Source organism: Scyliorhinus canicula, chromosome 5 (genome assembly GCF_902713615.1).
Source record: "Scyliorhinus canicula chromosome 5, sScyCan1.1, whole genome shotgun sequence".
In the NCBI taxonomy this organism is placed as follows: Eukaryota; Metazoa; Chordata; class Chondrichthyes; order Carcharhiniformes; family Scyliorhinidae; genus Scyliorhinus; species Scyliorhinus canicula.
The window spans coordinates 174,710,875-174,725,539 of record NC_052150.1 but is presented as its reverse complement, the minus strand read 5'-3'; the positions used below and the strand labels follow the sequence as shown (position 1 = coordinate 174,725,539).

Genomic DNA, 14,665 nt, shown 5'->3' with positions numbered 1-14,665 from the left:
CTGGATTGATGACACTCGGGGGGGGGGGGGCTGGATTGATGACACTCGGGGGGGGAGGCTAGATTGATGCCACTTGCCGGGGTGGGTGAGGGGGTGCTGGGTTGATGCCACTTGCCGGGGGGGGGGGGAGGGGGGGCTGGGTGATGCCACTTGCGGGGGGGGGGGGGGGTGGTGAGGGGGCTGGATTGATGACACTCGGGGGGGGAGGGGGGCTGGATTGATGCCACTCAGGTGGGGGGGGGAGGCTAGATTGATGTTGATGCCACTTGCGGGGGGGGGGGGTGAGGGGGCTGGATTGATGACACTCGGGGGGGAGGCTAGATTGATGCCACTTGCGGGGGGGTGAGGGGGCTGGATTGATGACACTGGGGGGTGAGGGGTCTGCATTGATGACACTCGGGGGGGCTCGATTGATGCCACTTGCGGGGGGGTGAGGGGGGGGCTGGGTTGATGCCACTTGCGGGGGGGTGAGGGGGCTGGATTGATGACACGGGGGGGGTGAGGGGGCTGGTGTGATGCCACTCGGGTGGGGGGGGAGGCTAGATTGATGTTGATGCCACTTGCGGGGGGGGGGGGCGGTGGTGAGGGGGCTGGATTGATGACCCACTGGGGGGGGCTGGATTGATGCCACTTGCGGGGGGGGGTGAGGGGGCTGGATTGATGATGCTGGGGGGGGTGAGGGGGCTGGATTGATGCCACTCGGGTGGGGGGGGAGGCTAGATTGATGTTGATGCAACTTGCGGGGGCTTGGTGGTGAGGGAGCTGGATTGATGACACTCGGGGGGGGCTGGATTGATGCCACTTGCGGGGGGGGGTGAGGGGGGGCTGGGTTGATGCCACTTGCGGGGGGGGGTGAGGGGGCTGGATTGATGACAACTGGGGGGGCTGGATTGATGACACAAGGGGGGTGAGGGGGCTGGATTGATGACACTGGGGGGGCTGGATTGATGACACTCGGGGGGGTGAGGGGGCTGGATTGATGACACTGGGGGGGGCTGGATTGATGTCACTCGGGGGGGGGAGGCTAGATTGATGCCACTGGGGGGGGAGGGTGCTGGATTGATGCCACTCGGGGGGGGGGCTGGATTGATGACACTCGGGGGGGGGCTGGATTGATGCCACTCGGGGGGGGGGGCTGGATTGATGCCACTCGGGGGGGGGGGGGGGGCTGGATTGATGACACTCGGGGGGGGGCTGGATTGATGCCACTCAGGGGGGGGGCTGGATTGATGACACGGGGGGGCTGGATTGATGACACTGGGGGGGGGGGGGGTGGATTGATGACACTCGGGGGGGCTGGATTGATGACACTCGGGGGGGGGGGGGGGCTGGATTGATGACCTGGGGGGGGGGGTGAGGGGGCTGGATTGATGTCACTCGGGGGGGGCTGGATTGATGTCACTCCGGGGGGGGAGGCTAGATTGATGCCACTGGGGGGGGGGAGGGTGCTGGATTGATGCCACTGGGGGGGGGGGGGGGGGGGGGCGGATTGATGACACTCGGGGGGTGGGCTGGATTGATGCCACTCGGGGGGGGCTGGATTGATGACACTCGGGGGGGGGGGGCTGGATTGATGACACTTGGGGGGGGGGCTGGATTGATGTCACTCGGGGGGGGCTGGATTGATGTCACTCCGGGGGTGGAGGCTAGATTGATGCCACTGGGGGGGGGGGGGGGGGCTGGATTGATGCCACTCGGGGGGGGCGGCTGGATTGATGACACTCGGGGGGGGCTGGATTGATGACACTCGGGGGGGGGGCTGGATTGATGCCACTGGGGGGGGGAGGGTGCTGGATTGATGCCACTCGGGGGGGGGGCGGCTGGATTGATGACACTCGGGGGGGGTGGGCTGGATTGATGCCACTCGGGGGGGGCTGGATTGATGACACTCGGGGGGGGGGGCTGGATTGATGACACTGGGGGGGGGGCTGGATTGATGTCACTCGTGGGGGGGCTGGATTGATGTCACTCCGGGGGGGAGGCTAGATTGATGCCACTGGGGGGGGGGTGGTGGGGTGAGGGGGCTGGATTGATGACACTCGGGGGGGGTGAGGGGGGGCTGGATTGATGACACTCGGGCGGGTGGAGGCTAGATTGATGCCACTTGCCGGGGAGGGGGGGCGAGGGGGGCTGGATTGATGACACTCGGGGGGGGGGGGGGCTGGATTGATGACACTCAGGGGGGGAGGCTAGATTGATGCCACTTGCCGGGGGGGGGGGGGGCGAGGGGGTGCTGGGTTGATGCCACTTGCCGGGCGGGAGTGAGGGGGGGCTGGGTTGATGCCACTTGCGGGGGGGGGGGGGGGGTGGTGAGGGGGCTGGATTGATGACACTCGGGGGGGGAGGGGGGCTGGATTGATGCCACTCGGGTGGGGGGGGAGGCTAGATTGATGTTGATGCCACTTGCGGGGGGGGGGGTGAGGGGGCTGGATTGATGACACTCGGGGGGGGAGGCTAGATTGATGCCACTTGCGGGGGGGTGAGGGGGCTGGATTGATGACACTGGGGGGGTGAGGGGTCTGCATTGATGACACTCGGGGGGGCTCGATTGATGCCACTTGCGGGGGGGTGAGGGGGGGCTGGGTTGATGCCACTTGCGGGGGGGTGAGGGGGCTGGATTGATGACACGGGGGGGGTGAGGGGGCTGGTGTGATGCCACTCGGGTGGGGGGGGGAGGCTAGATTGATGTTGATGCCACTTGCGGGGGGGGGGGCGGTGGTGAGGGAGCTGGATTGATGACACTGGGGGGGGCTGGATTGATGCCACTTGCGGGGGGGGGTGAGGGGCTGGATTGATGATGCTGGGGGGGGTGAGGGGGCTGGTGTGATGCCACTCGGGTGGGGGGGGAGGCTAGATTGATGTTGATGCAACTTGCGGGGGGGTTGGTGGTGAGGGAGCTGGATTGATGACACTCGGGGGGGGCTGGATTGATGCCACTTGCGGGGGGGTGAGGGGGGGCTGGGTTGATGCCACTTGCGGGGGGGGTGAGGGGGCTGGATTGATGACACTGGGGGGGCTGGATTGATGACACAGGGGGTGAGGGGGCTGGATTGATGACACTGGGGGGGCTGGATTGATGACACTCGGGGGGGTGAGGGGGCTGGATTGATGACACTGGGGGGGGCTGGATTGATGTCACTCGGGGGGGGGAGGCTAGATTGATGCCACTGGGGGGGAGGGTGCTGGATTGATGCCACTCGGGGGGGGGGGCTGGCTGGATTGATGACACTCGGGGGGGGGGCTGGATTGATGCCACTCGGGGGGGGGGGCTGGATTGATGCCACTCGGGGGGGGGCTGGATTGATGACACGGGGGGGGCTGGATTGATGACACTGGGGGGGGGCTGGATTGATGACACTCGGGGGGGCTGGATTGATGACACTCGGGCGGGGGGCTGGATTGATGACACTCGGGGGGGGGGGTGAGGGGGCTGGATTGATGTCACTCGGGGGGGGGGGCTGGATTGATGTCACTCCGGGGGGGGAGGCTAGATTGATGCCACTGGGGGGGGGGGGTGCTGGATTGATGCCACTCGGGGGGGGGGGGCTGGATTGATGACACTCGGGGGGGTGGGCTGGATTGATGCCACTCGGGGGGGGGCTGGATTGATGACACTCGGGGGGGGGCTGGATTGATGACACTGGGGGGGGGCTGGATTGATGTCACTCGGGGGGGGCTGGATTGATGTCACTTCGGGGGTGGAGGCTAGATTGATGCCACTGGGGGGGCTGGATTGATGCCACTCGGGGGGGGCGGCTGGATTGATGCCACGGGGGGGGGGGGGGGGGTGGGAGGCTAGATTGATGCCACTTGCCGTTGTGTAGATTGGTGAGCTGTTCTCAGCCTGTCGAATTGAGCAGGTGAATCCCAGACTTCCACCCAGAGCTGACCCTCAGCCAGTTGCACAAACCCTCCATGCTGACCAGGCGCACCTTTCCAATCCGACCTTCACCCCGAGCAGAGAGAGCTGAAAACCATAACATGCAGCAATTCCTGCAAACACAGGGCGGATAATGTAATTGGCATTAATCACCCGCGGAGAATTTGGCGAGGATAAAAACGGGGCTATGAAATATTAATCCACGAAGTAACAGGCCGGCTACATTCGGGACATTATTCCACTACCATGAAGACACAGAGCAGTCTCCTTGCTCGGGGGCTCTGTCTCCCGTTCTGAAAGGGAAGATACCCATGAGAACGAGTCATTCCTTTACACAATTCACCGTGCTTTCAGAAGCAGGTTTGCAACACAACTGCAATAAATAATCCACTTCACCGTCTGCTACACCTTTGGATATGTAGCATCGGAGTGAGGAGTTAAAACTTGACTGTGTCTCTTCCTTTTGGTCAAAACTGAGGATTGAGTGTTCGTGGGAGAGTAAGCAATGTGTAGACATCTATCATCTGTGTCCCTACATTCAATAGAAAGAAGAAGGTGCAAACTTCCCAGTTTAATTCGGCCAATGCTGATTTTATAAGGAAGTTGGATGTTCAAAAAGAGCAGTTTGGGAGAGAGCTACATGATGACCAACAGCTACTATACTTAACGGTGCGACTCATCAAATTGGGTTTCCTATTTATCAAACCGAAGATGTAGAAGTTTCACTTTTTGGAATGTATTCTTATTGTTGGAGGAACGCGTCAAACCTGCTTCCCTATTTCAGCCTCGCGGTGAGAAAAGCATTTATAGCTACCCGGAGCTGCATTCGTGTTGTTTTTTAAAAAAATCTCTGCTGAGAATTGCAAATAATAAGGAAAGAAAGCCAGATGGATGAGATAGGAAAGTAGTGAATGTGTCAAAGGGCTGCGGGCTGGTTTGAGGGTTGTGTTTTGGGGATGGGAGGGGCAGGGTGAAAAATGACGCTTTTTGCAACAGGCAAAAGCCCCGACTTCAGAGAGCCGAACAAAAGAGGTGGCTGGGCTGGAGAGGTTGGAACAGGTTTCTATCCCCCCCCCCCCCCCCCTCCCATTTAATGCTTCATGGAAACTTGTTCATTAATTTTTTTTTTTTGCGGAATAGTCTGGGTGAAGAGAGAAGTTTAATCCGGGGTTCTTGAAGTGCAAAGATTGAATGAAAAATGGATTCCGCTGCGAGCAAGATTTTCATTTTGGTGTAGCTAACCTTCTCATTTTCCCAGTTAGGTTAATTTCATCGGACGCGGAGAGAGCTAAACCGCTCCATGTTGATAACTGCTCAAAGCGCCAACTGGAGAGTTGGCCCTTCAGTTTTTCTTTATTCGGGTCGATATGAAAATGAGTAATATATGTTGTGAGGCACCTCTTCTCTTTTTAAAAAAAAAGAACATTTATCATTTAAAATCCTTACTGGAATTGTTCCTTCCAAGTGAATCTTGTGTGGTTAGATTGCTCCCTCGGTGACTGAATCTTTCCTGTCCATGGTGTGTGCACAGTGACTTATAACCTCAGTTTGCAAGATGTGCCTGAAAAGTTAAAAAGATACAAAGATACTATTCTATAGCATTAACAAAAACCAGCTAAACACTAAACAGGATCTTCAACTTGACCTTGGAAAAGGGGGGGTTTGTGCCTCTGGCTAATCTATCAAATCCACGATCCATGACAATGATGCATTTAAAAGTATTGTCAGATGAATAGTTTGATGAATTCACTGCTGAAAACATTGGGGTCATTTGTAATGATGATGTTCCAAAACTTAAGTCAGGTTCAGCAAAAAAGTTTTGTGGAAGAAAATGAATTGCCAAATCAGCACTGTAACATTTCTCGGGACCAAGGGGGGAAAAAGCCGGGAACAATACTCCTCATATTAAACGCGATATTTAGATCCTTTGGTTTGGAACAAAAGTCATAGCAAGAGGTCTTTATGGCTAATTCAGTCAAAGGCACATCCCTGGTTTTCCCGCAGAAAGGTCACTGTCGTTGTGTTTGGTCCACCGAGGGGGTGTTTTCAGATTGAGAATTCAGCCAGCTGTCTCTGTCATACTCTCGCCATTGGAGAGCACCAACTGTGCACGGTTGTTAGCCACATTCTACACCTGCAAAATCTACCGATTACCAACACTTTTCAATCTGGAACATTGCATAAACAATGCGAGCAGTGGCTCACAGTGTTTGACCATGCAGCAACTCGGGTGGGGACCAGGATCCCGGGAGCTGCCCGGTCATTGGCCGCCAGCGAACATCAAAGGGGCTCCAAACAAGTGGAAAAATGTTTGAAAAAACAGACTGCCCAAAAACTTTTCACGGCAACCTCCCCCCTTCCCCATTCCCGGTTTCAACGTCAACCGTTTCACTTCCGAGCTGAACTTTAATTCAAAGTGCTTTGGAGCACTTGACTGATGAGCGAACTGCCGAAGTATTTGCAATTAAAATGTATGTGAAACGTGAGATACTAAGGCACGAATGCCAGACTCTCTATCACTTCACCCATTGCAAAGTGTTGGGCTGCAAGCGAAACATGCTCACATCTTAGCGTGAAATCTTGGCTTTAGAAGTTCTATTTTACCTGTAGTATACACCTAGTGATTCGCTGTCAGCTCCGGCGATCGGCTGTCATTTCTAACGCTCAGTTTTTTAAGCCAGTCAGCTTTTCACTGGGGGAAAAAAAAACATTCAATGTTCCAATTCATCCGAGGTTTGCCAGATTCCATTCAGGTTGTACACAAATTCAGTTAACCTATATTTGTCTGAAACGGTTTAGTAAAGCATGCAGATTCCTCAGTTGCTTTATGATTGGATTTAATATGGAGTGTGGCTGAAAGTTCTTATTAAAATGAAGATGACTTTTTTGTCACTATATATGTGTCCCTCGTGAGCTATTTCCATAGCAACGCTGTGGGTAAGAACTTTAGCATCGTAAATGGTTGAAGTTCATATCTGATATTGCACAACGTTGTCCCTTACACCTGCACCCTTTCCGTGCTCGAGATTCTTGTTATCGTCTAAGCATTTAAAGGAACAACTAATCTGCCATAAAATGTAGGTAAGATATTGCAGTGTCTCCAGATTTATTGCATTAGTGGAACAATTTGTGAATTTCCAGTGAAACATTCGCTTTGTTACTGATTTGGGGAACAGGGGCACACAAACTGGCACTGGGTTTTAATGCGCTTGTTTGATGGGTACCCGAAAGGAAAGTCATTGCATCGGGGTCGTTATGTCGATGTAGGTTTTTGTTAATGTTTCCAACGCCTGTTTACAAGGGGATATTTTTTTCTTGACAGCAGAGTATTTGGATCAGTTGAAATGCGCTTGGTAAAGATGTAACCTCAGAACTAAGACTCCAAAAATAGTGCGCAAGTTCAGGGGGGACACACGATCTAACCATGTATTTACATTTTGTATTTACATCAATGTTATAAACAACCAATATAATCTAGGGTTGGCAGCACTTCACTTGCAAGTTTTGTTTTCAGAAACTTGGTTATCAGAGTTGTGCCAAGTTGCCATGTAAACCCCCTGTGCCGCGTGAGAAAGCACCAAGTGCAGCACACCGTGGCAAATATTGAATAAAGCAAAATGGGCTGTGCGATTTAAAATATCCTGTATTAATGATGTGAGTTATTTTTGTTTGAGGAGGGCTTGTGAGGTTTCAGGTGCAGCATGGATTCGGAAGTTAGATTTTGGCCACGCTCTTGTCCAGCGCATCCAGGGAGCCCGGCTCCAAAGTGACTGAACGCACCAATGTGACCACTTCGTGGGGTTTACTATGCAAATACCAACAAATTAAACAGCCATCAGCAAAGGTTCGGAGGAATAGGCGACACATAATTTCGGACAGAAATAAATTCTATTCTGTAAATCGTGGCTCACGTTTTGGGAGAGAAACTCTGCACTCCTCAGCTTATTGCCACGCTTTTGTTATGCTCCAATGAGCAATGTTTGCTTTAAGAAAATCCTATACGCATGCGCGCGTTGGTGCACTTGTTACTTCAGTGAAAACTTTGGAAAAGTTTTGAAAAGTTGCATAACTTTCGTCCTGTTTGCCCGGCGGCGTCAGACCTTTTGCCAATGCGGAGGGCCGGGATAAAGGCACCCCGTAGCTAAAGGACAAAGTACACGATGCATCAAAAAATACATTTTGAGCTTTAAAAGACTGGAAACAGTGCTTTTGTAGGGTTTAGAGGGAGTACTTGCGCACAGACGCAGCGCGCCTTTGGCATTGACTCGCCCTTTATTTGGGAGGCGTAGCGGCCACCACGTAGCGTGTTTCATTACAGCATAAGCTTTTCATCATGCGGCTTTGTTCTGAATGAAAGTAATGCTGTGAATTAAGAAATGACAATATTTTCTATGAGCTTGAAAGTCCACGAGAAGGGCCCTTGAGCTTGGCAAAAATCAGGCAAATCATTCATCATACCACCCCGCACCTGTGGGCCTGGCATTCAAAGTATACAAACCTTTCCCTATTAACCTTAATTATTCCAAACTCACAATGGTTGAAATAGAGCAGGTTGAAGTCTGTTATTGGTGGTAAATGTTTTCTGAAGATCCCTGAAGCTCATTGTCAGCCGGTCCTTGTGGCTGCCTTCTTTTCTCAGTGCAGAGTAGCCTTGGACTTTTCAATTTTCAATCGCAACATCTGCTTAATCGTACGGATCAAAATATGGAGACACAAAACATATGTAATGGTTGATTTGTTAAATCCTGGTAATGAGTTATTAACAAGGGAAAACAATAGGACAGGATGGTGAGAGCCTTATGGTAAGAGAGTCACTTTATGTAACGCCTGACGTTCCCCTTCTTGATAAATGGAACTAAGGTCTGAACGCCAGGTGATAGCAGGAAAATCAATGTCTTTGGGGGCCAGCACCGAGACTTTTTTTTTCTATGTGAAAAATTAGGAGACATAAATTTTAATTGGCTGATGAGAGAAGCAGTGGGCTTGAGTCTAATTGCCAGTAGATTTACCCAGACAAAACAAGATTTTGGCGTGTTTGTTTGCTTGCACCAGAGCTTCCAGTACAAGTGTATAATTGAAAATGTGTTTTATTATAACACATGTCATGCTTTACAGTTCCCATATTGTGCAAAGACAATAGTTAATGGTACATTAAAGACAAGCAAACCATGCCAACACGTCTTGGAGACATTGTAAGGGCCTCTCTCTTTGCTTGTTTTAGGCAGCTGCAGTCCAGGACCAGAAGCACAAAAAGAACAAGTTTGAAATACCAGGTGCATCCTAGAGAACCACGACAGGGATTGATATGTTATAGCCTAGGACACGAACCTAGCAATAAAGATATCATTTCGATTGTTTGTGCCTTACACGCCATGTAAAGCAAGAGGCGCCACTGCAGACTGTTTCTGGCAGCATAGCTCACCCTCACTGGGTTTCCCTGCAGCCAGAGTCTCGCTTCGGCCAAATCCGAACACCTGTTGGCCAGCCTCACATCCCGTCGTGGGAATCGTTTCATACGAATGATTCCAGATATATAAAATGCAATTTGTTGTAGAATTATTTCCAGCGATTACCATAAGCTGCACGATCGTTGGAAACAAAAATTTACCCACGAGTTTTACCAAAGAGAATTCAATGGTGATCATTTCCACTTCACAGCTGGTATTCGATGTCACAGGAAGATAGATTATATAAAAAAAAGGAGATGAGTTTGTACATCTGAAATGTTTGACAATCTAAATGTTGTTGGCTCATGGCCATAGCCCAAGCACCAGTAACACCCTGGGAAGGTTGGCGAGGCAAGCTAGCAGTGTCCATGGGTTACGTTTTTATGCGCATTGCCTTTGTTAGAGCCTTTCGATATTTTTAACTTCTGCTTTACTGATATAAAGAGCATTTTTAAACATTTAGAAGATATTTTTTGACTTATAGTAACAGCTTACTAGCTAATTTGAACAGAATCATTGCAGACTTGCAAAATGTCCAGCAAACAACTTTTTCCAAACGCTCTCTCTCCGAATTTCTTTGCAAATTGGAAAATTTTAATAACATATAACTTGGGCTGTGTGTTTTAGCGAAACACCCGGGACACTGGTAATAAAGTCACTGAAAGACTATCAATGGCGACTGCCTACAAGCGCACAGCCAACATAACAAGTAACGTTTGCTAGCCAGCAAAATTGGATATCCAAACCTTTCCATTAAGCATAAGGTATCCCTTCATTGCCTCTGCCCATTTTTAACTTAACATTCCAATCATATATATTCAACAAATCTACTTGTCTGTTTTTTTTAATTTTAAGATTACTTTAGCGTCAACGGTAAGTGTTGATCAGAAAGTGAATGAGAAGCTGTCATTCTCAAGAATCACAGTTAGAAACACTAGCTGAAGCAAGACATGAGAGTGACAAGATAGAGACCCTAGTGTTTTATATATGAGGACCTAGTCTTCCGCTTGATCTACACAATACTAAAGGATGCTTTGGGGCATTGTATTCAGACAAACAGGAAAGCAAATGAAAAGGTGCTACCTAAACAAGGGATGTAAAGCTTTAAAAAATGCATCACCACAATGGCAAATCAGTTGTAAATTTACAATGTCTATAAAATACAGAAATCTAATTAGTACTTTCAAATGTTTAATCAAGTTGGCATCATATTTGAAAGTATTTGTTTATTAAGGAATATAATGTAATTAGATCATTAAAATAATTATTTAATATTTTCAATTGATATGTTTTATTGCTAACAGTGCTGCAAATGATCTTAGTTACATATTTAATGACAATAGACTTATTTATATTTATGCACGTTTTATTATTTATTACAAAATATATATTAAGTGAAGGAACTGAGGTAAATAGATGCCTAAATTGACATATCCCGGCTAAATGTCCCAAGCTATTTGACAGGTCAAATATGAAATCTGCAGCAACTGCTGTTCGAATATGTTCAATAAAAAAGAATAATTATACATTTGCTTACAGTCAGAGTTCCCATCCGCTTTGGCACACCGTTTCCCAAATCTGTGGGGATCATTGCATTGGCAATGTGCATGTGCAGGTCTAACCAGGGCATCTGCCTGGGCTCCTGCTATCACTTTAACCCCTGAGAGGCTGCTCGCTGACGTCAGAGCCGCGGGAGAAGCTGGGGCACAGGCTGAGTACCACGGGAAATTTTCCTTCTCAAGCACCTGCACAGTTCAGCACCAGGCAAGGCTGCAAATAAATGGGAACGGGGGTTTGTCATGGTTCTCTTAGGACTTTATTCCTCTTTGTAAAAAAAAGGACAAAATGAATGACTGGTCGTACAGCAGACTGGAATGACAACAAACAAAAAAGTCACCAGGCTTTATTCATTTAGAATTGCACAACGCTTTAGAGGTAACGGGGTATTCGTCTGTCAGGTGCATACAAAATAATTCAGCTACGTTTAAACCCACATAAATTGTTGTTCATTCAACATACAAAATTTCCCCACGAACGGAAAATAAAACGTGATTTACTGAATTATTCCAAGATTCTCTTTGATAATTTCTGTCTGTGGATGTTCTAATATGATTTCAGACATTCCAAGCCAATTGTAATGCAATTCCTCGAAAACGTTGTATTATTTTACATTCAAATGAATCAAAGACTGCTAACGTTATTTTGATATTCTGCTAGATGCCATCGTGGCGACTCGTTCGGCTGATTTTAGAACTTTTTTGCATTTAATGTCATCACTACTGTATTCCTAACTAGATACACTTGATATATTCATTTATTATTCCAGTATGGTGCATTGTACTGCTTTATATTTATCTGGTGTGTTTGTAGAGTTTGATTGACAGCGGGCTCTCAACACGCCATGGAAATTATTGTACACTACACTGTTTACAACTTTTTCTGCATTTTTGAGCCTGTGCAGTTATGCATATTCTGCACTGCTCCGGATAGTGTTATGATACAATAGATTTTGAATCATTATTTTCGCAAATGCGAATATGTAATATAAGAACGGATTGCAATTTCTAGGGAATAATAGAAATAAGCCATTGAAAATATTCAACTTGAAACATCAAAACGTAGCATTGCTTTCACTGGTTTGTTTTTTTGTTTATGTGATCGCGCGCTTCTGGACAGAATCACTAACTATCCATGAATTGTATTTAGATAATTCTAAGGTAGTGAGTGTAATAACGCTTGGATTTGTTCAGCAATGAATTTCATTTTATTGCAGACAGATGCAACCTGGCATTTTCGGTCATAGATTGGAACATCTCCATGGATTGACAGTATTTTTGTCGTTACAACATTGACCTGAAGCAATGTGATTTGCACAATTTCTGAAACTACCTGATACCAATAAAAAAAGTGTGTATTTCATTCATGATTTTATTTAGCACCAAAGATATATATTACAATAAATTAATTGTTATATATAGAAAAATATTCACTAGAAAACCTTAGGAAATAATGTACTGTTAGATGTAGAAAATATTAACATTAGAAAGTTAATTGGTACATGATTTGATAAATTAGGCATATTTTACATAAAACCTATTTCAAATAATAAATATATAAATTAACGGTTCCTCGGTTTACACATCCGTATACTCTAGATTTCATATCAACAATTCCATTTTATAATATATTAATTTTCATTAAATAAACATGATTGATTATGGAAGTCCCTGCACTGAATTGCGAACTATGAGACGAAGTCAAAAGGTGGCTCGTTTTCAATGTTGTTTACACATGATCTGCTATTAGATTTTCTGGGATCTTCAGGAGTCCACACTTTTGCTGTCCTGATGATGTTTTGTTCTTTAAGCTGTTTCTCATCAGTCCACGACAAGGAGTGCCCTGCGAGAGGAGGCAACCCATAGTCTGGGTCATTTGGTGATGGCGACCCTGGAAGAGAAAACACAAGATGTAAATACACTGTACCAAAAAGAAAACTAGACATCATACATTTATTCTATAAACACCTTTGTATTTTTGCCAGAATTGTTTTAGCCTAAAAACAATAATGTGGCAATACATTAAAATGGCACACCTTTGACTTTACAGTGCAATAGCCAAGATATATGCTAACGATTTACAAATGTGCTACTGTATTGAAACACATCAGATGCACTTACTTGCACCTCTGTGACAGATGATGACTTTTTTAGATTGGATTGCAGAATCACTGTTTGGATTTCTTAAGGGCATATCGGATTGAACAAGCTCGGTTAAGAAGTTAATGTAACCGATTGCCAATCGGAGGGTATCAACTTTTGAAAGTCGTTTTTCATAAGGTAGCGTAGGTATGTGAGTTCGGAGACCTTCAAATGCATCGTTGATAGACTGCATGCGTCTGCGCTCCCGGACATTTGCAGCCTGCCGAAGGTGTTGCATTTCAACTTCTGAGCGGATCCTCCTGCGTCTTTTCGCAGCGCCCTCGATCCCTTTGAGCTGGGGCGACACCTCAGACGTGCTGTCCGGGCAGTCGAAGGAAAAGGGCGATGAGGATGATGTGAAGGAGAGGATGCCCGAGTCGCAGTGCTCGGTGTCGGGAGCCGCTCTGCTCTCCTTGTAATATTCGCTAATCTGGCTGCTCAGAAAGTCCACATCGTGCTCCAGGAACCCGTCCGTGTCCAGGTGATCCCGGGCCGCCTGCTCCGTGAAGAAATCTTCATCATCAAAGTAGGTGGCAGCCGCAAAGGTGTCGATGCCGGTGAGCTGCTCGAGCACGGTCTCCATGGTGTTGCCCGGTAACCGGAGCCGGGAGGCGAGGTGGCGCTGGGCGCTCGTGAGTGACCCGCCAGGGCGGCACGCGAGGCCTCTTATAGGACACGGAGCGGCGCGTGCCGCCCGGCCGCCCGGCCAGCCAATCAGAGAGCAGGCTGGCAGCGAGCCCGGGAGCCGCGCGGGGGGGGGGGGGGGGGGGAGGAGGAGGGTCTGTGGGAGGGGGGATAGGAAGGGAGGAGGGGGTGGGTCTGAGGGAGGGGGAATAGGAAGGGAGGAGGAGGGTCAGAGAGAGAGGCAATAGGAAGGGAGGAGGAGGAGGGTCTCAGGGAGGGGAAACAGGTAGGGAGGAGGAGGGTCTGAGGGAGGGGGATAGGAAGGGAGGAGGGTCTGAGGGAGGGGGAATAGGGAGGAGGAGGAGGGTCTGAGGGAGGGGGAATAGGAAGGGAGGAGGAGGTAGGGTCTGACGGATGGGAGGGAACAGGGAGGAGGAGGGGCTGAGAGAGGGGGATAGGAAGGGAGGAGGAGGTGGGTCTGAGGGGAAAGGGAGGGGAGGGAGGAGGGTCTGAGGGAGGTGAGGGAACAGGGAGGGAGGAGGACGAGGTGGGAGGAGTGGGATGGAGGGGGAGAACTGAGGAACGGACAGAGGAGGGGAGAAGGAGGGAGGGGGTAGGAGACTGAAGTGAGTTAGGGAGGGGAGGACGGGGAAGGGAGGAGGAGAGGAAAGTGGCATGAGGTGGAGGAAGGAGTGGGGTAGAGGGAAGGAGCAGGGTGGAATGGATGGGAGGAGAAGGAAAGGAGGGAAGGGAAAGATGGTATGGGAAGGAGGAGGGAAGGGATGGGATGAAGATGGGTGGAAAGAGGGATGAGATAGGGGAGGAGGAGGGAGGGAAGAAGGGGAAGAGGGTGGGCAGTGGAGGAGGAGGATGGAGCGGGTGAAGGTTGGGGTGGAGGGAGGTATGGAGGGGAGGGAGGTGAAGGACGGGGAGAGGATAAGGAGGAGGGAGGAAGGGGAGGAGGGAGAAAGGATTGGGGGGAAAAGGGGAGGAGGGGGTGAGGATGAGGAAGGGGA

General features: G+C 49.3%; 1 protein-coding gene and 1 long non-coding RNA gene across 2 annotated transcripts in view; both read right to left on the bottom strand.

Moving 5' to 3' along the window:
- LOC119966442 overlaps window positions 1–10,927 on the bottom strand; it is a 70,186-nt gene extending 59,259 nt beyond the window's left edge. Inside the window, exons 1-4 of the long non-coding RNA XR_005460769.1 lie at window positions 10,865–10,927; window positions 8,413–8,560; window positions 6,485–6,572; window positions 5,327–5,441 (exon numbers count right to left, since the gene is read on the bottom strand). This is a non-coding gene — a long non-coding RNA (uncharacterized LOC119966442). The remainder of the gene's footprint in view (window positions 1–5,326; window positions 5,442–6,484; window positions 6,573–8,412; window positions 8,561–10,864) is intronic.
- Window positions 10,928–12,074: 1,147 nt separating this feature from the next.
- ptf1a (pancreas associated transcription factor 1a) lies at window positions 12,075–13,646 on the bottom strand. Its single transcript, XM_038796419.1, has 2 exons — window positions 13,005–13,646; window positions 12,075–12,774 (listed from the first exon to the last, which is right to left on the bottom strand). Exons 1-2 carry the CDS (start codon window positions 13,606–13,608, stop codon window positions 12,572–12,574), a joined length of 807 nt encoding a protein of 268 aa, XP_038652347.1. The 5' UTR covers window positions 13,609–13,646; the 3' UTR covers window positions 12,075–12,571.
- Window positions 13,647–14,665: the final 1,019 nt, after the last annotated feature.